At 38.0% G+C, this 26,055-nt stretch overlaps 1 protein-coding gene across 5 annotated transcripts in view; it reads right to left on the bottom strand.

Annotated features, from left to right (window-relative positions):
* Window positions 1–4,514: 4,514 nt before the first annotated feature.
* The window catches only part of BRWD3 (bromodomain and WD repeat domain containing 3), a 50,221-nt gene continuing 28,680 nt past the window's right edge, over window positions 4,515–26,055 (bottom strand). For 4 of the 5 annotated variants that reach the window (XM_042824819.1, XM_042824823.1, XM_042824822.1 and 1 more), the window contains 27 exons: window positions 25,137–25,290; window positions 24,500–24,634; window positions 23,563–23,691; window positions 22,939–23,164; window positions 22,153–22,323; window positions 20,183–20,366; window positions 19,622–19,715; window positions 18,793–18,942; window positions 17,960–18,036; window positions 16,879–17,056; window positions 16,437–16,553; window positions 16,030–16,137; window positions 14,766–14,890; window positions 14,464–14,546; window positions 13,820–13,931; window positions 13,486–13,547; window positions 13,243–13,398; window positions 12,846–12,966; window positions 11,943–12,068; window positions 11,770–11,851; window positions 11,250–11,306; window positions 10,580–10,723; window positions 10,144–10,296; window positions 8,660–8,823; window positions 7,913–8,010; window positions 7,265–7,423; window positions 4,515–6,030 (listed from right to left, as the gene is read on the bottom strand). In XM_042824819.1, coding sequence (XP_042680753.1) covers window positions 5,243–6,030; window positions 7,265–7,423; window positions 7,913–8,010; window positions 8,660–8,823; window positions 10,144–10,296; window positions 10,580–10,723; window positions 11,250–11,306; window positions 11,770–11,851; window positions 11,943–12,068; window positions 12,846–12,966; window positions 13,243–13,398; window positions 13,486–13,547; window positions 13,820–13,931; window positions 14,464–14,546; window positions 14,766–14,890; window positions 16,030–16,137; window positions 16,437–16,553; window positions 16,879–17,056; window positions 17,960–18,036; window positions 18,793–18,942; window positions 19,622–19,715; window positions 20,183–20,366; window positions 22,153–22,323; window positions 22,939–23,164; window positions 23,563–23,691; window positions 24,500–24,634; window positions 25,137–25,290 — 4,153 coding nt within the window. In that variant the 3' untranslated portion in view covers window positions 4,515–5,242. The remainder of the gene's footprint in view (window positions 6,031–7,264; window positions 7,424–7,912; window positions 8,011–8,659; window positions 8,824–10,143; window positions 10,297–10,579; window positions 10,724–11,249; window positions 11,307–11,769; window positions 11,852–11,942; window positions 12,069–12,845; window positions 12,967–13,242; window positions 13,399–13,485; window positions 13,548–13,819; window positions 13,932–14,463; window positions 14,547–14,765; window positions 14,891–16,029; window positions 16,138–16,436; window positions 16,554–16,878; window positions 17,057–17,959; window positions 18,037–18,792; window positions 18,943–19,621; window positions 19,716–20,182; window positions 20,367–22,152; window positions 22,324–22,938; window positions 23,165–23,562; window positions 23,692–24,499; window positions 24,635–25,136; window positions 25,291–26,055) is intronic. The other variant, XM_042824820.1, reaches the window with a different exon arrangement.

The following is a 26,055-nucleotide window of genomic DNA, read 5'->3' as shown; positions in this document are numbered from 1 at the left end:
TTTGTGCATTCTTGGAGTATTGTAAGTCATCCAGAGCATGAACTGTAGAGCCTAAATGTGGTGAATGTCACTGCTTCAACACCAACGGTAGGGGCGGTACTTCTAAGCCAAGTCTGCTATAACAACTCATGTAGGAACAAAAAGCCTATATTGGTATTTCTATGGAAAAAACAACAACCAGACAGATTTCTGAATACATCTGAGCAGCCACTGCTCTCGGGAGGCGCTTCAAGGGGCAGAAAGGCGGCGCTGGGATTTTCCAGAGCAGCAGCCCCTGTCCCATCCTGCCCAGCACTGCCAATGCAAAACGCAACCCAAGAACGGAGCGACTGCCCTTAACTGTCCACGAGGTCACGCATTTTCCAGAGAGTTCCACATCTGGAAGTTCACCAATGTGGCTGCAGTTATTTCCCAGGAGCAGCAACTCTCCAACGCAGCACTAAGCTGCTCCGTTTTGAGTTCTTGTATCAGGTACCCACATCCATGCACATAAATGTATTTAAGCACCATTTGTATAATACTAGAGTTAAGGCTGTGACAGCAATTCCACTGGAAAGGTTCAGGGATCCATAGCACAGTTGTGTACGTTTGCTGGGGGGTATTAAACATGTACAAGCTCCCAACTGGTCTTCACGTTTCTAATACTAAAGACAACTTTTAGATTAGGTTTTGCAGGCTGTTACTGTACAGAAAGGAGTTTTTTTGTTTTTGTTTTTTTCCCCAAAGGTGCACAGCTAATATTTGAAAATTATCTATCGCACATGCGCAGTAATTTTCTATAATACATACTTGTAAGAACACAATGACAGCTCCCTGTGGTCCTAATAGGGATTTTTCCTAGGATTGGTAACTGCTCCTTCGGTCTATCCTGCAGTTTGTAATTCATAAAACTTGCCGTGTCGATTAAAAGAAGTAAATCAAGAACTGCAAGCACACAAACACGTCACTAAAACATGGAACTCGTGACACAGCGCAGCAACGCCCTGTGGGGCTGCCAAGACCTCCCTACACCAACAGCTACTCAGCCTTCCCCGACCTTCACCACCAAAGTTAAAGATGAGGTGGAAACCTTACATTCTTATCAGACATTAGAGATTCCAACCTTTTTTTCCTTATATTAGCAGTGTGTGATTTTGAGCAGATGTCAGACACGTGGGAGCAGTATTTCCAAATGCTTGCCAAGGTTATCTTGCTTTTTGAGGTCAGCAGAGCCTCCGCCACTGTCAAAAGCAACATATTTTAGTCTATCTTTCCATATTTTATAAATGAACACACTTTTTGTTAGCACACAACATCTGTTCTTCCCTTGGCTCGGCACGCTTTGTGCAGAAGTAGCAGCTGAGGAGTACATATGAGAGAACGTTCAGGGAAAACGAAGATGTGTAAAAGGTACAACATTTTATGCAACCGAAAATCATCTACAAATTACTTCTAAATGCTTCTGCTCAGCTGGTCCACCTGCGGGGTGGAGCTGCCTGGGACAAGGGAGTGACCTCTGCTTACTGCTCTGCAGCAAACTTCTACTACTGGAAAGCATAACCCAAGATTGTTCCAAGCCCTATGAAGCAAGCATAATGGGCCCTCTCTTTTTTAATAAAACTGGCAATGAGAGGGATGAGAAAGAGGAGAGACGATGGATGTGTCCCAGGCACCTCCAGCAGCTGGGGAATGGTGCTAACACAGAAAGAGGAAGATATGAAAAACACGGGAAGTGATGGGAAAGTTCACCTGCCAGACAAACTGGAGGCAAAAGAATGAAGTCTTACACTCTAACAGCCTAGCTGAAATAAAATTCATCGAGATACCATAGAATTCCAAAACTATCATAAATAACCTGGGGCAATAACAAGAAGATGAAGAAGAGGGGTGGAATACAACAAGTGGAAAAGCAAAAGATGACAGAAAATAAAAAGTGGGCATTCAGGCTAAAGAGATGAAACAGCATATCAGAAAACTGCAAAGAGAGCTTGGCATTTCATGCTCTAGTCGAGGAAAATATGGGACAGAGCACAGATCCATAGCCAGGAGAAATCCAAGAATATGGATTTTCAGCTCCATCAGAGCACAAAGCTGGGAGTGAGGATCCACTGCAGTGACCCTGGGACAGAAGCCCCTTTCCCAGGGCACCTCAGAGTGCCCTCACACCCCCAGCACTCAGAAGGGCCACACAGCTGAAGAACGCCTGGCCTCTCATGGCTAGAGAGAACCTTGCTTGCATCTTGCAGAACAGAAGCTCAAGAATTAACCAGCAGCAGCAGAGGAGCCCCAGGCCCACATGCATGCCTTGCTAGCCTTCAGGGATCTAATAACCAGGCCTGCCAAGCTTTTTCTTAGGTCCAATTTTGGAGTAGACAGCACAAGGCTTAAACCAGCTCACTGCTGCTGATGACCCGCAGGGCTTTCTGCAGCAGCAAGTGGCTCCTGGCAGAATCTGGATTTGAGAGAAAGCATCCAAGTTGCCATAACATTAAAATTATCCCATAGAATGAGGAGATGAGAAATCGTTTGCCCAACTCAGAGAAAGAATCCAGATATAAAACCGAGTAAAAATAACATCTCTAAACCCAAGTTATTTTTCATGCTTACGAAAAAGTTCTCATGCACAAAAAAGGTTTTTTTGTTTTCTTTTTAAATAAGCAATAGCTCTGTTGTTCCAGCACACCCTGCTGCCTAGCTCTTAACCATGTAACACGTATGATTAATACTTACGCCACAGCAAAGTGATGCTTCACTGTTATCTTCACAGTACTTCATTACATAGAAAAGATACATTTGAGAATATGTTTAATATTATCCTAACTGTTGCTAAAATACACAAATTATAAAATGATTTATCTGGAATCCACGTATTTATCTCCCCCCCAACCCCTACACAAAATAAATATGTAAGTGGATCTTCAGCCAGTCAGAAATATATGGAAAGCATTTCTTCTGTATTTCAAGATTTTCAGGCTTTAGAACAGAACCCATAGTGTTTACATTAGTTCAACAGGACTGATCTAAAAGAGGTACGGCTCTGACTATGAGCTGATGCACACATGCTATTCCAGGTTACCATATGTAGGAGGAGCCATCAGTCAAAGAAATAATACATTTTTTTTAATAAATATATAAGCATATATATATATATATATATGCATATATATATATATACATATATATATATATAAAATGAGAGAGAGATGATAGGACAGGTACTTATATTTTAAAGCCCAATACAGAGCTAGCAGTGCCTCTGCACTGTATTTCCACCAAGACACAACTGAATTAAGTTCAGAAACGGATTATGGCTGATTCAAAACAGTTGATAAAGTGTGATTTTTCTGCTGTACCATTAAGTCATATTAATGCTCTGAGAAATTTAGGATATACTTTCCTCCATCACAAAACTAAACCTTTGTTTTTTTTCAAGTCATTTTGTTTCTAACTAGAGGTTCTGGAAAGCGAGATAAAATAGATAGTGCTCAATATAGAAAGGCAAAAACTAAATTCTTTCTGCATCTGCAAATATACACGGGTCACTCTTTGCTGCCTGAGGTTTTCCAGAATCATTGACCAAGCCGTGCACAGAAGAACTTCAGGATACTGGATGAAAGTTTTTGTTTGTTAGTTTTGTTTTTAAAAAGAATATTGAAAAACTCCACCAAAAACATCCAATCTCTTTCTTTCCTTTTCTTCCTTCAGTGTAATCTAACTCACCCAACTGAGCTGGAACTGTCAGATTCTTTTAGACAACAGGAGAAAACCGAAGTTCCACATGCATTCCAAGCAGACCCTGCTGAGCAAAGAGGCTGCCACCACCAGCTCAGCCCACGCAAAGCGCCTGCTCCTGGCTGCTGGCTCTGCACCCACAGAAAAGCCTCTACATTTCCCTCGTATCATCACACACTGTACTACCACTACTACTACCACTACTACCAAAATGATTCTGGTTTCAAGTTAGCATTCTGCAGTATCACAACAATACAGTGCAACATGAATTCACTTCTGGAAGCTTGAGATACCAGAGTTCGTGTGGAGGATGGAACAGCGACTTCCCAGCACTGCCAGCCACCAGAGTTCCATTCTGCTTCCCCAGCAGCTTCAAGAGACAAACTAAAACAAACACAGATTTGCACTGAATAAGTGGCAGCAGAATTGTATGGGAAACAGTTGGCCTATCTGCACCAACAAACTGCCATCTGCTGAAAACGTTATGCTTCTGAAAACTCTGATAATTACTTAGATTTGTTTTCATTGTGTCAACAAAGATATCTTTACTACACAACTCGGTGAACAATTCCATCCTTCTACAGCTCCTTCTTGCCAGTACTTCAACACGTACTGAATAATAGCATCTATTTTCTTTTAAATTTCCAGTAGTTGTAAATAGAGGTAGCCAAGCTACTATTAAAAATCACGTTTTGCTTTGAAGAGGAGGAACCTTTCAAATGTTGAAGTTACCACTTAGCTGCACAATCTCTATTAATACTATAAAAATATGAGAGGACAAAAAGAAAATAGATGCAAATAACTTTTGCATTTGGCACCTTTTGTCTAGATATTCATACTTCTCAAGTATTCTCTTTTTAATAAAGTTAATGCACACATAGGACACACCACATCAAAGGTTTGCTACATATTTACAAGGCACCAACCCTTTGTCACTTTTTACACGAATGAAGAACCGATAGAAAGCACATCAGGACCCTCATGACTGTAGTATAGACATACTTCAGTTCAGCGCAATTCACGACTGTTTGGCCTGGGAAGATTAAAATAATCCAGATCCTTCTTACAATATAGAAACTGTAAACATTTTATAGCTGCCTTTAGGATTGGTGTATTGTGCAAAAGTTATAATTATTACTGTGTATAAGGGTTTATGGCAAAAACCACATAAAAACTCTGTAAGAAGGTGCTATTTCTATAATACAAAAACAAAACAAGGGAGAGAAGTCATAACCATGATTCAAAATGTCACGTTCTTATTGAGAAGCTGGAAGCCTCTTTAATGCGATGAACTCGTAGTGCGTGGGGAAGAATTTCTGTAATTTAAGGCCTCATGAATAAGGCTTGCTTTGACCAATGAAGTGTGGCGTCTAAAGTTTCAAAACAAACGCAAACCGACATAATGGAAAAGCACCACTGTGAAACGTGAGTGGAGTCCCCGCACAACTTGCTTGGTAGATTTTCTGGTAAAATCCCTGCAGTAGAAGGCCATTGAAGTTCTTTTTAAAATTGTTCCAAAGTTTTTCATCTGTCAATAATTCCATCCCATGAGATGGCTGACCCTGGCTTTTTCTGTCATTTTCCGCACCCTGCCTGACCTGGAAGTACCAAGGTTCAAAGGATCCTCGGTGTGCACAAAATTGTCATTATCAGAATCGTCGTTATAGAGCACAGTTCTTCTACCCTCATTCCTCGTTCTGATTCGAGGTGCTCTACTGAATCGGCCTCCAAACACATTTTCACCAAATTGTCCTCCAAACAGAGTTTCAAATTCGTCATCTGTAATTCGGGCACGTTTGGCTCTGGTGGCTCCTCGTGAGGCTCCTCTGCCTCCTCGGCCTCTTCTTCCACCCCTGCCACCACCTCTTCTTCCTCTGCCACAGCCTCTTCCACCTCTACCGCCTCTTCCCCCTCTGCTCCATCTCCCCCACCTTCCCCACCTACCCCTCCTCCCTGTCCCTCTGCTCTGCCAGGTCCTTTTCCCACTGGTGAATTTTCTTTTGATTTTTCTTTTGGGTTTTTTGGATTGCACAACTTTGCTGTAGTCATGGTCTCCATCAATGTAATCCTGATCTGTTCTAGATGTTGATTCAGAGTCTGAATCAGAGCCACTTCTACTTTCAGAACTTGAACTAGATCCTGATTCCCCACTTTCTGATGAAGACAAACCAGATTTTTCCTTTAATTCTCTTTTTTCTTCTTCCTCTGCCTCTCCCTCCTCTAGATGCTCATCTTCTGATGCACTTATTAGCTTCCTCTTCACTCCTGTCCGAGGTTCTCTGCCATCACCATTTGTAAGTGGTCCATCAGGAGAGTGATCTAAGCAAACACAAAATTATCCAGTTATCATCATAATCGTGTCTGAGCTAAACTGGGCCACAGAAACTGGGATTCACCTCATATGTCTTTGTGGCAAGCTCTGGAGATGATCCAACTCTGAGCTAGCCACCAGAGATGACCTTTATGTTTTGTGTATGCAAACTGGTGCTCTAAGAGGAAAATTTATCAGATCAGAAGTAAATACAGTACACCACATACTGAAGTAAAGACTGTAGACTCTCTTGACTAAGAGTCCAGTACAAATCCACTCAATAAAAGGAGAACACAGTGACATGCTTGTACACAAATGTCTAATAGCTTAGACAAATCCTACCAATAGTGTCAAGAAAAAAAACACACCAAAATCTATTTAAAACTCCCAAAATATACATTGAAACAACAGCCTGCAAGTAGTACTTGTTTCCCATCAAACACAAGTTCTCAAAAGGCTTTGTTTAGGGAGCATTTATGGCAAACAGTTTCAGGACAATAAACAAGCCCAAATTGCTCACTGGGATTTCTGAATGCCTTGAGTTAAAAACATTGCAAAGCGCTTTGCTGTCTTGGGACCAAATTAGTTTTTAAGGTTACTCTTCATCATCAGGTTTGTAAATATCTTCTTTCACACTGGATATAAAAAACTCATCTGCCATACAAAGTACTGCTACAGCACAGTAGCATGGACTTGAGAAAGACTCCAGAAATTTCAACTAATGCTCATTCAATGCCTACCTCAGTGAAAGTTCTGATTGATGTGCCCCAAAGACAAAATAGTGAAGGTTTCAAACTGTTTCCACTTCCAATTATAACACCTTATTTCAAATACAATAAAAAATATATTTTTAAAATTGGAATTCTTTTATTTATCTTTGGTTTCAACTTGATTACTAAAAGGATAAGGTTTTGGGGTGGAAATTCTTTCAGGTTTTTGTTTGTTTTTTTTTTTTGCCTTTTTGTCACTCTTGAAGAAATTGTACTTCCCAAGACTTTTAAAAGCAATGAAGTTTTTCCATCAGGAGAAATTTTAAAGGACTCCACTGAATTACATGTAGCATTATGTGCATGCCACCATTCAGACAACAAGAACTGTAAATAATAAGCTAAATTACTTTGAGTATGGGTTGGGGCTACCATATATAAGACCCACACAAGAATACCATAAGATCAACCAGAAGCACCAACTTCCAGTTCTAGTGAAATCAGTCATGGAAAGAATAGAAAAGTTATGTCCCACCTTGTTTCACTGGTGTCACTTTACTTCTGATTGGTTTAATTTTCCCTGGATCAATGGTATTTCCACTTCGATTCTGTGCATTTGAGCCTGAGGAAGACGGCTGGACTTCCACTTCTTCACCAGTGGCTGAACCCAGAGGTTCCTCTGTTGTATCTGAAACTTAAAATGGGATACCACTCGCTCAATAGATGATCTTTCATCCTCTATTTATACATTTGAAATGAAGTTCTGTAGTTAGTCAGTGGCCTAAAAGTCAGGAGGTTAGTCTCACCAAGCTGCTTCTCCAGTCAAGAAGAGACATAGATTCTTCCACAGTGTAACCCAAAGTAACTTAATGTATTTGTAGTTGCTATATGAAGGAAGCCTATGTACAGGAAGTCCAAGCTCAACTAATTCTTAGCAAGGACAGGCCAAGTTACCTTATTCTCTGAACCTTACCAATAACTTACCAACAAACAGAGGGTCATATCCTGTTAATGTGATCTACAGACCACGTATTTACAAGACTTTGCTACTTGCTTTTTCAACAGGTAAGTTTTGCATGTGTCTCATGAATATAATACTTCAACTGAATATTATATATCCTTCAGCTTTTTCATCATTCTGCAGACAAGCTGCTGAAAGGATGCATATTAGAAAACTTCTTACCATGAGATGAAACTGAAGAGCTGGTCCTAGTCAAAGGCAATGAGGTATTCAGGTTGGTTTTAGGTTGAATCTTCATTTGCTTCTGTTTCCCTTTTGGACTGAAGACACAGAACACCCCAAAGAGATAAAACTACTTATACCAAAGGAATCAAAGATGACAACTTTCCCTGCAAGATGTCTTGTTTGTTTTTTTTTTGTTTTGTTTGTTTTTTTTTTGTTTTGTTTTTGGTTTTGGTTTTTTTGTTTGTTTGTTTGTTTTCGCATGTAAGTCATAACACTAATGATCTTTTTCCCCTTGGTGCCTGCAAAGATGTAATAACACTAAACTTACTTACAATATCCTGTTCAGCAAAGGCATTTGAGCTTTTAAGTGCAAGGCATGTGAGGGTTCTTTTTTTTTTTTTCATCTCACCTTTTCAAACTGGAATACTCAGTTTTCATAGATAATGTGTCATACAGAAGTCAATGAAGTGTTTACACAGTATTTTTTCAACCTTTATGAGACAAGGGCAAAAATAAATTTGGTTTTCCATTTTATCCAGAGGGATTACTTCTAATTCCATAGACTTAGCAGAATTGGGCACAAACATGAAGTGAGCATGGGATTTGTGCTCATGATTTTACCATCCTAAAGAACAACTGTATCAAGAAACAAGCAATACCATTACTGGCTGCAAAGGTTTGTCTACTACCATTATGTTGTGTCTCAAATGATACTGATAGCACATCTCATTAGCATTATGTTACCTAGAGGCTCTGCTAGTTGATGGTGAACTGCTGCTGCTTCTTAGTCGTTTTCGGTACCGGGGCCTTTTCCTCTTCTGGCATTGCATTGCTGACTTGTACTCAGAGATGATATTCTTCATATGATTTTCAAATAAGGCAGATAGTCGAAGTGTCATGCTGTAAATCTGGGGTGAGAAAGCATGGCCATACTTATCAGAACTTCATAAAATAGAAAATCAGCAAAAAAGTATAAAAAACTGCCTAGACATCAGCTTCTCAGTGCAAAAGAAAAGTTCATGGTGACTTCAACTACAAAGCTCTTTACAGATAATTTCCATTCATGAGATAATTTTATTCTTATGACAGAAAGCGTTTATGCTCCGTTCTTAATCACCATAAAGCATGGAAGCAATCCATGAAATAACTTGAAGTACCAAAGGAAAAAATAAAACAACAGCAACTTTGTTGTCCCCTCATCTAAGCTTTTGGCTGTAATTCCCTCGTGAAGAGTCCTCACACTCATCCCTTTAGAGCTGCAGAGAAAAGCTACCTGAAGCGTCTTCGCTCCTGATTTTTACAAGTCAGATATCAAAATCTTTAAGCTATTTCCCTGTCTTCTTTCTAGACCACACCTCTGGCTATCCTCATTCCTAAATTCACTCATGTCTCTCTGTATTTCAGACAATTTACTTCTGTTCAAAATTTTACTTAGAATGTTTTTCACTTATAATTGTGTAAACTCATAGTTCAAACTCAGCATATACAAAAGCAAAATTTCTTTTCTTTCTCATGTCTATACTCCTCTGTTGCATACAGTCTTATGGATGTCACATAAATACCATCAAGACAACAGGATCAATGTCTTATACCTCTTCCCATTTCTTGCAGTCTTTCTGAATACCAAACTTCTTTGACAAGGAGTTTTCTTTCCATTCACACAACTTAATTCCTGTCCCCTGGCTCTTACATTGCAGCAATGTCTCCTTAGCTCTGGCATGTACTGTCCTGCCCTTCTTGCCTCCACTTGGGATGCTGTTGCCAAGACAGTAAAACAGACTAGAAAACCTCAGGATGTTGACACACATTTGGTAGCAGATGAACCTACAGTGGCAGAAGGCCCAGCTGTGTGCCCCAGCCCTCCCACAACGATCATCCCACTGAGGCACTTCACAGCATTTAAGCAAATGGATATTGATGGACCACTTTATTAAAGTAATTTGGGAGTTGACTCACAAGCTGTTCAGTTATAAATACACAGGGAAGTTTCCCAGGGGGTGCACAGCAGTAAATAATGCACACCAAGCTTAATTTGACGTCAAGCTCATATAAAACACCCTCAAATCACCTGTCTTGTTGTGACTCTCCACTAATATTTTCTCAACTCAAGCAAGCAAAAATAACTAGTCTATCTTCAGAGCTTACCCCAACCCACCTTTCATCCTTCACGTACTGTATTCATGCAAGGCCCAGGTCTTTGTAAAGAAGAAATTTAAATTTTTACTTACTCGAGACTTTTTATTAGGAGTGTAAGCTTTAGAGTTGCAGAATATTAAACGAATATCTTTGTAGAATTCCAAGGGACTAGTGTAATTCCCTGCTTCCAAGGTTTCTTTCACAGTGCTGAAGTCCATAGGAGTGTCAACAATATCTCGGTAATCCTACGAGAACATTCAAGAATTAATAAAAGCTGATAATAACAATGTCTATGGCAGACAATTGAGAACATCTACATTGTCATCCACAACAATGGCTGTTATGTAATTATTTTCACTTAGGACAGAGATTTGAGAGTTACTGCAGATAATTCTCTGAAAATGTTGGTGCATTGAACATGATCAATTCCAGCTAATAAGAGAGACATTAGAAACATGTTCAGTGTGGAACTTTGTCAAAGGATGAACATCAGCTTGTTAAAACTTTGAGTATGGAAGTCGCACTTACAGGATAGGAGAAGAGGTCAACTGGCTGTCTAAAAGGCTCAGAGTCCTCTCTTTCATAAATCAGGTTTAACAACTGCTTGCATTGCTCTTTCCAAGCGTCAGGACTTCTATTCACAGGCTGTCTTTTTATTCGTCTTCTTACCTGCTGGGAAACAGATACGTTTAATCATCTTTCAAAATATTCAGAATTTCCATTTTAAGTTCTTATTAATTTACCAGTGTTCTGATTTGAAATAGATTTTCATAATTAAAAGCAGAACTGCAAGAAGTTAAAGCACAGCTAATGCTTTAATAAACAACAATAAGCAGAATGCAAAATGCAGAAATATGCTTTTTCTGGCAACAGACAATTACTCAAATCCATATGAAGCACACAGTATTTCAGATTCAAGCCTGCTATTGATGTCATTTTTCCCTCAGTTCTGATTGCAAACTGAACTTGTTCTAGATATCCTTCAGATCAAACAAACAAACAAGATTCTTCAGCAATTAAATTTTCCTGGACAACAACATTCTTAATTTGGCAGTACTGACATACAACTGAATTCACACTGTTTGAACTACAGACTATAGGCTGATGAAAGATTTAAACTATTTCAGAACTAATCGACTATTTTAGTACCTGTTCTACCTGCCTTCATAAGCTAAATCAACCAGAAAGATCTACTCACTCGTCGTTTTCCAGAGGAAGTTCCTGGAGCATCTGAATCTACATCTACTTCTGCCACCTAAAGGAAAAGGTGATGATTACAAACATGAAAGCTTGTGTGCACACAGAGCAATTGAAACAAGCAGGGTTACAACTAAATAACAGCTAATACAATTACAAACTACTCCAATGAAAAGACAGTTTTGAGCAAAACAGAAAACAGTTTTAAATCAGAAATTACATAACTTCAGGGTAGAATGTAGAAAAAAAGGTAGAAAATCCACTCTTTTCCGACCCAAATTTGCTTCCATAGAAATCACACGTAAGTATCTGAGAAATATTAGTGGCTTGGTTCAGTCCTTGAGAATTCAGCTAAGTCTCATTCTTGCTGAGCTATATACCTCTGCCTAAATGTTCACGCCATGAGCAGCTGTACTGAGTTTATTCTGACTTCACGTAGTCTCTTACATTAAATTCTGCAATTTTTTCCAGATACTCAACTTAAAAATGTCAGCTCTCACAATCATACTTAATGGTCTTACCTCTTCCTCTTCATCAGTACTGCTCAGATCTTCTGCTTTCACCTTATTATATATATCTAATATATCCGTACAACTCTGATCCCTGCAGAGCAATAAAAAAAGTCAAAATACGTAAGTGAATTTCTTAGAAACTCAAGACATCAGGTCTACGAAGATGACAAAAAAATGCCTACCCAATGAAACGAAGTAACACATCTGTTACAATTTTGGCTGCTTTGACTATAGGACTGTCTGGCTCATTGAAAGTCCTGGCATTGTGTTCAATGTATCGTACCTCCCACATCAGTGCAGAGATTCTCCTGAAACAAAAACAACAAAAAAAATGAAAGGGATGGAGTGGAAGGGGTACACCATTCACCTTCTGATTTCAGTAGATTTACAGAGTTAAAAAGAACAATAATAATAATAAAAATTGAGTAATTCAAGTACATAGGTTGCCAGAGACAGAGGTAAGTGGTTTCTGTTCTGCTTGCTTCTGCTTACTGCCCCATTAAGTATGCAGGTTCAGGTAACTTTGTGGAGGAAAGATATCCCTCTTCAAATCAGCAATGAATGGAAAGAAAAGAGGAGACAAACCTACTGAAGAAGATTACTGTCCCCTCCCAGATAGAGAAAACCTTGCAGATAAAGTGGTCCCCCAGGGAAAAGAGCATTATAGAATAAGATATTAGCTATAACCATGTTAACTGAAAAAACTAAGACTTCCAGCTTACTTAGCCCAACTTACTTAGCCCAATTCTAGCAAACACAGCACTAGAAAAGTATCTGGTCCAAAGGCAGCAAAAATACAGATCAAATATAGTCTACCTACAATGCACCCAGGGACTAAGACTCTGAATGTGTAACAAAAAGGGCACTCCAGATCCAGACATATCAGCTTTTGCCTTAACAGCGTGGCCAAAATAAATGATCATATAGCAAAGGCTTACTTTCTACAAAGTCAAACAGAATCTCACTGTATGCTTTCAGTTTACCAAACGTTGCCTAAATAGCACTGCATGTTATTTAGCTAAATATATTTTGCTCAAATAGTCCACAGAAAATGTAGATTACAAATAAGTGAAAAACAAACTGACCTATAAAACCTGTTTTCAAGTCTCCTCCTGATTGTGGTGAGGTCAGTGGGATAAGCAACTACAGTGCAATACATGGGATAGGCACTAAGGTCCACTGGAACAGCAAAGGGATTAGAAATGTCTGAAAGACAAAAGGTCAAAGTAATTCAGATGCCTCAGCTGATACCAGCAAGAAAGTTACAAAATAAGAAGATGCCTTATAATAGTTTCTGTGTTTCCTTTCTAAGAACTCAGCAAAAGTAATACATGGACACCACATGACATTTAACAGACTCTTTTCAATTACTTAGCTGAGAACATTTGAAATACTTCATGCCAATTCCACCTCATCTAGCATTCAGTCACGTGGAGCCATGCTGACGTCCTTAAAACTTCCACCTTTTCTCTCCAAACATACCAAGAGAAAGAAGTTGCTCAATCCCCCGAATTACTCGCTCACATTCTTCATCTCTGGAATGGGCCCCCCATTCTCCTTCCTGGGGTTTGTAGAGAAGAGCCGTCAGCTCATCTGGAGTCACAGGGACTCCAGCACCAACCTCCTCTGGATAAGCAGCTAAATATGAAGAATTGAACAGTGAGCACTAGCAGTGACACAAAACTATTTTCTTTACATACGGATGTGAATTCAAAACACGCTTACTTCCTTCTGGAATTGGTTCCATGTCCCATGGACTCATTTTCTCTCTTTCATTATTGTCCCAGCTTTTAAAAATAAAAATAAAATACATTCAAATACATAAACTAAAGCATTTAATTTTTCATCTGGCTTAATATAACAACAAATATTTTTCCTCCCATGCGTTCACAGTAATTCTATTTATGCTAGAAGAGTTGCTTTAAGAATAAGATCATCATTAAATACATGAAAACAAAGCAGCTTATTACGTATTTAAATGGAAAAAAAGGATCCATGTTCCTGAAGTACACACGGAGCATATCAATGTGTCAAACATTGCAACTATGTAAGTACTTACTGAACAGAGTAGCACTGGAAGGAACTATCAGGGTATTCTGCCTGAAAAGGCTGCTGACTCTCCACAGTTCCAAACCACCAAGCATCATCTATTATACTGCGAAATCTATCCCCTGCAAGGAAGAGGATTTTTGCAGAATTTATCATTTCTCTTCTCTGTTATAGGAATTGTAGTAAACATCAAATAACATTTCCAATGATCACTATAGTATCAAGTGTGGCTGGGTCTTTTCACATTGTGTTACAAAGACGCTGCACATCATCTTCCAAACACTTCCCCACAAATCACAAGCCTTGTTCTAAGAAGTCAGGCTGTGGGAATGCTACAGGAATATCAGAGAGTTACAAAACACAAGATTTGTAAATTAATTACAAAATAAAACTTGTAATCTTCTAAAATCTTTATCACAAAGTAAAGCTATTAGAGTATATAGTAAAATTATTTTTACATTAGGATAATCACTGCTTGAAAAAGAGTTTGTATACTTAAAAGTTAGAATTTGTTGTGATGTCAGCACTTCTTCCCCCATTTCAATGTCTGAAATATACGATATTCAGAGAAAATCAAAAGAACACAACCACCAAATTTTAACCTATTAAGCAAGCAAAGAAACTCTGCAAACATATTGAAGTGGAAGTCGTTACCTATTTGCCAGTTCCTCTCTTTGGCTTCATTATAAAACTGATGCAGCACAAGGAAGTCAATAACATCTGGCATATCATGATACCTTCGTGAAATAGAAAAATATTATTTCTGTTACCCACAAGCATTGTACCATACGTACAATACAGTCTCCTAACACAAAAATTCATGCATTATTATGCGAAATGTGAAAAGAAAATGAATTCATGCCATCATATCTTGAAAGAGAAGAAAAAAAATGGTGGAAGCTTCTAAGGCTCAATACAATTTCTTAAAGAATACCATCAGATTTTAAGTTACTCACTTAATGGAAAATGATTCTCCTGTCATTTTGCCTGTGATTGGATCTAGGAATGCAAGCTTCAAGCAGCAAAGTGTAGGGGGCCCAACTTCATATTTAATTCCTACAGTCTTCACAAATTCTTGTTCCTATTAACCAACATGCACAGAACAATATTATTTTAACATGTTTACAATAGGAACATCCACATTAAAGTACCAGACCTATAAACAATAAACAAATGTTCCCATTTTGCAGCCCAGGTAATTTCACCCATAAAAGTTTTCCTTACCAAAAACTAGAAATTAATCACAGTGTCCTTAAAAAGAAAACTAAAAATAAAAGATGTTCACAAATACACCGAGGCACTGAGCAAGATGCCCACAACTCATTTAATTTCTGTGAGAAGACTTTAAGGCACACTATTTTCTGTTTCAACCACACTGATGGCACCAAGGGTTATTCCTGACTAAAGCCAAGGCCTCTCACCGTTGTGAAGCAATGTACAGGGAAGGAAAAGGAAACTCTTCCTTCTGGAGTGGAAATTCAATATTAGCACTGTACAATCACATCTTGTCAACCATGAGCAGGTTTTAAGATGTGTATCCTAAGTGAAATAGCATTTCTTTATTCTTTGAGAGGTATCCTAGGGATGTCTTTGAAGATTACAGGTGGAATCACTCAGTACCTAGCACTAACATCAGAATATACTTCCAGTAAAGCAATTATTTTCATATGTATATGAATATTGGCACTTATGTATGCTCTTTGCTTGATATGAAATCTAAATAAAACAAAACACAATATGAAAATACTGAGCATTTGGTGTCACTGGACTCAGTAACTCAAAGTAAAAAGGTTGAGAAAAAAACAGAAGAACTACATAAGTATAATACCTAGCCAAACAATCTATAACACTTTTACTCTGTCAAAACATGTTGTAATATTATGTCAAGCTCTTCCAACAATTACCATACACAATTATATACTTAACTATATCTTGTTCAAGGAAGCTTATGCATGCATTAAGTTATTTACTTGTTGCAATCACATTTAAAACAGTGACACCACCTATATGTTCAGGTCATTTGCAGAGCATTGATAGAACTATAAGCATCTTTTGTGGGGTGGATACTGCTTGAATGAGAGTTAAGAAGGAAAAAAAAGAAAAACAAATGCAAAAGGGACCTCTGGCAGTCATCTAGTCCAACACTCTTTCATACTGGCTTGTAATGCCAAGTTAACACTACAGAAGCATTCAGCACTTTGAAGTATCCCTTAAACTTACCCTGAGTTCCATTTTGTTCCATGGTTGTTTTTGCATGTTAATACTGTAAATTTTTGCTTTTCTTACTGCCCGCACATAAGCTTCATGGCCTTGCCTGAAGTATATGATCTAAAATGAGAATTAAAAAAAAAGTTTATTTTACTGATAGTTTTGTTCCTGTATAGACTTTCAAAATTGAGATCATTACAAAGCACAGAGATTTGTTTGAAAATGCACAAACAATTCTTCTTTCTATTCAGAAATTGCATATACACATAAAGGGACATGGGACAGCTATCTGTAAACATCTGGTTCCTTCAGTCAGCTATCTTAACCATGAGTCACTGAAAGCTACATTTAATAGTGCCAACCAAACAGAAGTTCATCAGCCTAGATGGGAATTTAAAGACTGCTACAGTTGGAATTACCTCATCTCCCATTTGCGGGACAAAAGGTGAGCGGCGCGGTATGGTGTCCAAGATCCACTGCGGGGCCAGCCACTCCTCACTGGGCTCCCCTTCCATTGAAAGCAGTCCACTTGGTTTCTTAAATATATTAAATTTAGAGCACAAGCTGCAGTTACTGTGGCAGAGTATACAACAACAGATTATAAAGCATGATATAAAGATAACTATATATAAGGGCAAAGCTACTCTGGAACCTTCCAAAAATCTCAACTAACTCATGGGTGGTAAGAAACGTTCATTATCAATAAAACAAAAGATTAAGATGTTCATAAATAGACCAGGTTTCTTTAAAAATACACTGTTGGTCTTCTTTAACGATTATTAAGAAAAAAACACAAACAGTTAAAGAAAAAAACATGTATTTATAAAGTCAAAAAGGCCCTCATAAATTAAAAATGCCAACCTTTTTTCTAGGTTGTTTTAGTTTCCTTCGTTTTTGCTCCACTCCTTTTGTTCCCTTCACATTTTCATCTTCAGAACTACTACAGATTTTCCGAGCCGCCTGCCTCGTTTGTCTCTTTGGAGGCTGGAGATTAATTCCAGCATCAGCTGTCCAGTCAGAATATTCACTTGATGAATCACTGTAGATAACATAAAATTGTAAGAAAGAAAACAGCACTTCAGTTCTCACACAATGGAATGAAAGGTCCAATCCTTCAACCCGTTTTTCTGGTCATGTGAAACAGACGTCAGGATTAGGGCGCATTTCCATTCTCTTAAAGAACAGCTAAGTGATATCTTAGCAGATCATTTTAACGATTGAAAATTGCTGGTAAATCTAGGAATTCTGTTTGGTACTTATTTTCATACTAATTGACTCATTGATTCATAGACCGACTTTATAAAAACTGATTTAATTGCATGAAAATAATCAGAAAATTAGAGCACTCTTAAAAATACATTTCCAATTCTAACACCCAAATAAGACTCGCAGTATTAGCTCACATCTCTTCCAGTCATAAAAGCACAGCATTAAGAAAAGCGACTGTGGAACTTGTACACCAAGACATATTGACAATGAAAAAATTAACTACTGAAACCACTAAATGGCATCAATTTTTCAATAATTTATTGGTTTAAATGGGGATTTTCATAGAAACAAAATTTCTTTCAAAGTCTTTCAAATCTTTCAAAATTGTTTTTCAATTCCAAAAATAAAAAGGAAATGCTTTAAGTGGGATTAGAAAAGGAGGCACTCTTCAAAAACTTTCTCATACATATTGAAGTTACCATATTAAAATCACTCAAGTATACACAAGTATTTACTTGATAAGACTCTGGAATTTTTTGTTGTTAACATTTTAAACTACTTTAGTTTAGGACAGTTCGCTTCAATCTGTCATAGGGTATCAACAAATCAGTATCTTTACAAGGTAACTCAGTAACACTTCTTCCTGAACTTGCAATCTTTCACAATATCAAAACAAATGTCTGACTTATCTTACTCAAATTACTTAATATAATAAAGATGCTAATAAATGTACCTGGAGCTGCTGTCACTTTGCCATGTTGCCACAGGATCATCCACAGATGCATCACTTGTGCCAACTGTCTCATCTTCCTGCATTAAAAACAAAAGGTAAAACTTTGCCTCAAAGTGAAACATGTACCATTTTTATTTGCAAGTTACACGGTCTGTTTCACTTGAGGAAGCTTTGCAGTTAAGGGCTAATTTAAATAATTCCACCATTTCTTACTTAATATTATATTACATATGTAATTCCTGGTGTGAATTTTAACAGTACTTGTACCACAGAATGAGGTTGTATTTAAGTGTTTGATTAATAAATTTTGGTGTCATCTGTCCTTATAGCTATTCTGTATGTTCAGTGCATTCACAATTTGCAGTCTCTTTTTACTTTACACCTACTGAGAAAAAGTTATGTTTAATCTGGTATATTTTAAGTTCTTCTATTGACATATCAATGAATAATACCAACATCTCTTTCAACAACACTTTACAGATGCAGATGAAATTAAAGCACTGAATCTGTCCTAGAATATATGCACAGCATCTGACTGTCCAAAACTGTAAGTGGTTTAACCCAATCCAGTTAAAATTACTTGAAAATATTTCGGATTTCCAAAAATACACAACCTGTGTATTTAAGCTAGTTTTGAGCTTTGAATATTGTACTAGCACGGAGGTAAATGATCCTCCTCTCTCCAAGATTAACATGCTACAGTAACACCACAGAGCCAAAGGATTCAACAGTTTGAGCGTTATTTTTTAAAGTGCAGAAACTTTTGAGCCCTAGCAGTGACAGTGACAGTCTGTGAACCAGGAACATGTGGAGGAATCATTGACATATCAGACCTCTGAGGAGCTGTCTGACTCTTCCCGTGCACGTGAGTTTTGACTTGCTCCTTGCTGACTGTGCTCTATCGTGGAGCGGGTCTGATACGCGTGCTGGCGTTTGCGCTGGTTCCTTCTCAAAGATCTTCCACTTCCAGGTTGGTAATCATTCTTTTATCACGAGAGGGGAGATAAAAAGAAAACGAGTACATATGTAGTAATGAATGATGGAGTTAAAAGATGCTTTTTACAGTGACTTTTTACAGACATTTTTTAGAGACATAAGTTCTATCCCACCTACAAATGCCAACCAGAAATTTTTAGAATTAGAATTGAAAAGACATCTTTTAGAGACTCGTGGTTGCTCATTTCAGCATATGTTGGTTTGTGTTTTTTTTTCAGTTGGATGGTTTGTGTTTGTTTGTTTAATATCAACACTACTTTTTAAAGTATCTTTCTTTCTAAGAAGGACTTCTATGATGAAATATAGTTTTTCTAAAACAATACCTGCAGCCTCTGGATAAGACAAAAGTTGGCCACTTAACAGGTGGCACCTCTAATTTCTCCTAATTTCTCCTAATTTCTGTAAGTCAAGCTGAGCATTTACCATGCTACTGCTCTTTTGCTTTCCCAGAATCATCCTACAACTGAAGCCTTATGCACACAGATTTACCATTGTTTTTTTGCACGCCACAGTATAAAAACAGACAAGTTACAGAGAAAAGCAGAAGAGCCAAAGTAACAATTAGCCCTATTGATCTTCTAAATCAATTCCTTTCATTTTATTTTTTAGCTCAGTTCTCAGAACTGTTTGATACCCAGGTTTCTCACTTCTGGTGAATTAACTTACCCGTTGTAAGGTATGGGATGGCTTTCTCTTCTTTTCAACAGTGTATAAACCAATTTCAATTTCACCTTTGGCAGCTCGACATTCTTCCTGGACCCTAATTATACGCAGGAGACATCTGTTTTATTCATTATATCATTATATATTCAACAGTCTCTATAAATTAAAATACTTTTGTGCCTGTTGCCACAAGAAATCTGAGCACAGGTCCTCCAAACAGTGTTTACATACACTTCACTCCAAGGAAACTTAAATGTATTACAATTAGTGTGGGGTTTGTTTGTCTTTAAACAAACCTTCAGCAAGACAGAAGAATCAGAAAATTGAAATTAAAAAGAAGGAGCCACTGAAAAAAGACTTAATTGAAAAGAGAAGGAATTAGTATTCTTAAGCCTTCAGCAGAAGCTACCACTCTGATCCTACTATCCGAATTTCCAAACAAATCCCCAGAAACCTGAAATTATTTCCAAAAAATCATTTTTTAAAACCTACACTAGGTGTATGGAAGAATCACTAAACATCGTACAATTTAATCTTCTTTTCCTATCTCATTTGGCCTCTTACCTGCTGATGCCTGGAGGAAGCTCATTCACCACTACTCTTCTGCTCCATGCCATGAGATCTCTCTCTGTTGCCATTTGACTTCGGGGAGCATTGTGATGCATTTGCCGGACCCCTTCAATCTGACCGCTTCTCCGGAGACCAACGTTTGGTGGAGATGCAATTTCCAAGGCTGGACTTCGAAGAGCTGAGGGGGTAAAAAAGATTTTTCTTCACTTCTATGACCAATCAATAAAACCCAAAATTTGAAGCTTAAAGATTGCAAAGCGTCTTTATGGAACACTAATTAGATGTCAGGTGGCTTTGTCTTTTGCTTCAGATGAAGGTTTTTACATATTGGCCATAGGCTACTGCAGATGTATTTGTTTTAGTAATATCACTGTGGCTTGCAATACCTTAGAGTTGTCTGTGGGAAGCAGAGAACACAACTATAAGAAAAATTGTAAAGGCATTTAAGCGACCCTCAAATCCAAACCTTGTCTTCTGTTTAAAGGCTTTTAAGTCACGAGTCTTAAATTCTGTGGTAGAAGAAAAGAGATTATCAACTAAAATAACAGATTGCTGCAAGGTTTAACATGTCTCTTGTGCCTATACCTGTATTTGCAATGCTTACTTTGTGTGCACAGGCACACTTTTCATCAGGTGGCACAACAGTGCAGTGCTACACACTCAGAAGAAAACAGAGACTGAAATTTCACGGTAGCAAGAAGAAAATACCACTGACAAAATCAGAATTGCTGCTGTCACTGCCTTAATTTATCTCGTTATTTGGGAAAGCACCGACAATTTCTACATGCTTAAGTATGGCTAACAGCATGAGAAAACTGAATTTACAACTGTACTACCCTGTATAGAGATATTCAGCTATTAAAATATCCATCACTTCCTGTATATTCTGACTCACACAAATGGGTCAGTTCATGTGGGAAAAACATTGACAGTGCAAGTTCTGCAAAGTAACTACATTCATTTCTACTGCCTCACATACAGAAACTCCCCCTCACACAAATACAGGGGCATTTGTACATATTTTGCCAATACAACTGAAAACTGTGATGACACATCTGCCTATCATAAGGAGCAGAAAGGACTTCCTGTGAATTGAAGCTGCCTGCTAGGCCACATTCATGACAACACCAATCCAGATCAAAGCAAAAGTCTATTTTATGCAGTTTCCAGTAATATTTTTCCTATTCCTTCTTGAATTTAAACTCTAAAACTAACAATTTAAGATTTGCCAGGAAGCTCACATATGAAAGTATAATCAGTCATTTAACCTAAAATTAATCTATTAGTGATGTGAATTTTTTAAAAGCTCAGGATGATTTGCAGCAGAAGTCCACAGCATCTGTTCTGTTCTGACAACTGCACTCAGTCAGCTGCTTCACAGTCAGCTGTTCATATCTGACTTTGTTTTAAATTTTTAATCACTTTGCATATTAAAACTACAGTCACAATAGCAGAACACTCACTAGGAGAACAATCTCAAGCTTTCTCAGGAAACATTAAGACAGAGCAGACATGTTTGTTTTATAAACACTGATGCTCAGCTTTAGCATTTATTCTGCACAAGGAAGCCATTAGCCTGTCACAACGTTGTATTCCATTGGCATTCTCTAATTACATGCTGTTAACTTGACATTATTCAGCTAGAAAGTATCATCTCCATAGTGATTGACATCGAGACAATATAGGGAACTTTATTTTTAGAAACAATTTATACTAGAATTAGCACATTAACAGTTCTAAGTAATCAGATAATGTCCAGTTAGTAAGTGATTGACTGCACCTTCAACATTTAATTCCTTTGACAGTATTAGCAGGTGCCCCAGACAGGTTAATAAAATGTGCAAGAACAAGAGAAAGTGTTGTGAAAGACATTGCCCTAAAACACAAAAACTTGAACACATTTTGATTAGTACCTTACTGTTCTTTGCTTAAAGAAATGACAGCGGAAAAGAGGGGACGCTTACCTCCATTAACAGAGTGAGATCTATTGAGTGGAGGGTTTGGAAGAGTTTCTCCTTCATTGATTAGTCTCAGATCCTGCTCCCTTTGTAGCTCTCTGATCATCCCATCAAGGATACTTTCATCTTGGTCATTAGTTTGCTGTCCAATGACTTGTTCAACTACTTCACCATCACCTTAACAAGAACAGGGTCATGACTGCTTACAAAATGTTTAATTTCTGATTTATAAACACTATAGAAACAATCACATTTTAAGTTGTGCTGTCTGCCCTGCAAAACATCTGATTACAGGCCGTCTTTCTGCTCTCAGAATGGAAGCAAAGTTTAAAAGATTATCTGCAAGAAAAACCTATACTTACAGACTCGCACATAAAATACAAATAAGAACTTGGTAACAACAGAAAGAAATTATACTTCAGTAGGTGACAGTGGAAGACCTCTATCAGAGATCAGCATTTTTCAAAGCCTGTCTTACTTTCCTTGCTTCCTTACTCACATACATAGTCACATCAAGAACAACAAGGACAATAGTTGAAGCATGCTGCCATCAATGTATATAGAGGTCCACAGACGTTGGAATACTGAAGTCTCCTTGTCTTATCTCCAATCCAGTTAATCCCATACACTTCCTTTATGCCATGATGGTACCTCGTTTGTTATTCTACCCTACATTGATTTTAAACCATTTGTTTCAGAAGAGACAGAATTAATCTTTATAGTACCATCCTGCTGAACTGGTGCTCAATACTGTGCAATACATGCATTATGCATGAGACTTAGACAGCATACCATTAGCTACATAACCCAGCTGAGGAATAAGTTGTTCATCCTTGCAATTTTCTCTCCCTGGTACCAGCCGCTGGAATCTCGTGGGATGAGGATTTCCATCAACATCCACCAGAAATGGAGGAGGCATAAGATGTGGAGCCTGCTGAGTCTGTTCGTCCAAAACATAGTTATTTGCATCACGGATCAGTGGTCGGTAATCTGTATGGAAGAACATCTGATCTGGAATCTGCAAGAAAAGCAATTTAGAAAATAAATAAATGGCCATTTGCAGCTGTCATGAAGCTTTGGAATGGCTCCCATACCCACATACCATAACTCCTACACTTAGAATCAGCAGAAGAAATGTTATGACAGAGAACAGACACCTACCACAAGTGTGTTTTATTATCAAGACTTGATGCAAATATTCAACAGTAAATTATGCCAAGGTGAATTGAAAGAAGATAACATCTTGCTCTCTTATCTGGTAGTTCTTGTCTACATCTTTCTGATTTAGATGAACAGTAACTGCTCCCTCATTTAATTAGTTTTAGTCCAGGGCACGGGGGAGACAACAAACTAACACAACTACTCCTAAGACAAAATGAGGCCAAGAGAGATGAGTTTAAGATTCACTCAACTCACCTTTTCATAATTTTTACTGCATCCAAAACCAAATAGCAGCAGGTGTCCATGAGAGTCTGTGCAGGCAAAATGCTGTCCATCTGGTGAGAACTTGCAATCAAAAACAGCTCCATGGCCTTGGCCCTCAATCTGTATACAAACAGAGCATCCCTTTCAAAATCATGTATTCTTTATGAAAAGAAAATTTCACTTGTCTCCTTCAAGTACTAAATTCTAATTCTGTGAACACTCCCAACTCACTCAATGCTTGCTTTTACTTTTCTACTCAACTGTTAAAGTATCACTGATCAATAAAGTCAAATTACTTCTTTGCCCTGAAATTTCAATGCAACTTTTAATTTATGTTCTGAAACAAGAAGTCTAAATTTTATTTAGTGGAATCTTTAGTGTATCTTCCATTTAGTGGAAGATACAGAGCAAGCAAAGAATTCATACACACAGTAGCTCCATACCAGCAGATTTCACAGCCTCAGGTGCCAGGAAGCTAGCTCAGGTCCTGAAACAGCACAGCTGCATTTACTCAGCAGAGGAATCAGACCAACAAACCTGACACTGCATGGATTCAGACAGATGCCACACAAGACAACCATACTGTTTTCCAGACCACAGCATTGTGTTACAACACAGAAATTTGCTGGCTTTCATTGCTCTGCCTTGGAAATGACTACTATCTTTTGCATAGTATAGCTATATAAATGAGTAATATTCTGACCTAACAGATCCCATGAAAGACTTGCTGCTACACTTAAAAACACAATAAACATATCTGGGTGTTGCCTTCTGAGGAGTATAGTGTTTTCTGCTAAATATGCAGGAACTTTCCACTAATCTTGTTATAATGTTGTTCACAGCAAGTACATGATGAAATCCACTCTAGCATCAAGACCAGTTTTACATAAATGTAAAAAAACAAAACTCCTTCCCTGATTATTCTTACCATGTTAAAGTAATTACGAATTTTTGTTCCTTTGTCTATATCCCAAATGAAAATATTTCCATCGTGACCCGCGGAAAGTACAATCCTTTGGTCAAATGGATGGGCCTCCAGAACAAAAACTTCATCATCATGACCCTATAGCAAAAGCAGGGTAAAAAAAAAAAAGTCATGTTTTTCCACATAATATCTCTGAATACACCAGTATTTAGTGTGAGGTTATCTAAAACAGCTCAGTTTACTAGATCTTAAACTAGAATTGCATCTATACTTAGCTGATATTTTGTCAGAGGCTTGGTATTATCATACTTTCTGCTTCAGACTGTAGCTCAGCACAAAAGGAGGAGAGGGGAGAGGAAGCAGAAATCAGTTTTGAGGACAGCTGCAGCCCTTTAGTCAGGCCAGAAGCTGTGACCTCCAAATAGGCTCCCTTGCCAGCCAACAATCAGCACGGTCTAGCAGCACTCTGATCATCAGCTCCTTTCCTCATGATACACATCCTCCCAAAAAGCACAAGACAGCTGGCATATTTCAGGATAAAACATTGCTTAACAGGAGGCATGAGGTTGCAGCTCAGCCTCAAATCACTTTTAGAGTTCATTTATAACAAATAGGGATTATTCACTCAAACTTTACTCACAGATAAGCTATGAAGAAGCTGCCCTGTGGATGAGTTCCACACTTTGAGAAGGAAATTGTTGACTGCAGTGATGACAGTTGCATCATATCTGTCCCAAGCCACCATTGTAACCTTCAGTTTAGTCACCTTGTCCTCTCCAGATGCTACATTGTTTCTAAGAAAATTCATAATTTAAAAAAGAAATAAATCAGTCACTGCACACAGAAACATTTAACAGCACTAACTCAATGTGAAGTTAGGGAGAGCACAGTGGCCACCGCTACTGGCTAATGAAGGAGAAGGAAGGGGAGCGTTTGCAGTAGCAAAAAACATACAGAAAATGCTCAGTACCACTGAGATTTACAGTTCTCTCGCCTTAAAAAGAACAAGTTTCCCTCCTGTTCTTCAATGACCATCTTCACCTACCATAACTCCTTCTTTCATTTCTACAAGACATTTTTTCTTATTGATCATCAACACAAGTAAACTCTGTAGTGAGCAAAAGCTTCCTAAATAAATCAGATTCAGACTTCAGCAGCTAGCTTATTAAAACTGTAACCATTTGAAATACAAAGAATGCAGAAAAAAAAGCTGCCTAGCGGATTTCCCCTGCGCTGATTTTTGTTATCGTACAAATTCAACTAGAAGGCCACTTCAGAAGTCATCCAGTTCAGAAGTCTGTTGGAAAGGACCTCAAACAGAAAAATTCAAAAATCTAATTGAACCTGAGAACAAAATGAACACAACTCATCTCTTACCTGAAGGGTTAGGGAAAAAAGCAACGTTAATAATTGCTCTGGATATACATTTCTATATTACAAGAAATTCTGCAAAGCAACTCAGGTCTTGGATTAAAATAAGAGACCTGGGAGTGCGTTTACACAGGAAAGAAGGTTGTTATGGAAAAGAAACAGTGTCAAACCTCTCATCAACCTTCTGC

The sequence above is a fragment of the Centrocercus urophasianus genome, unplaced genomic scaffold (assembly GCF_019232065.1).
Source record: "Centrocercus urophasianus isolate 14NV4802_14NV808 unplaced genomic scaffold, USGS_Curo_1.0 seq_24, whole genome shotgun sequence".
Classification (NCBI taxonomy): domain Eukaryota; kingdom Metazoa; phylum Chordata; class Aves; order Galliformes; family Phasianidae; genus Centrocercus; species Centrocercus urophasianus.
This window is presented reverse-complemented; position numbering and strand designations above follow the sequence as displayed.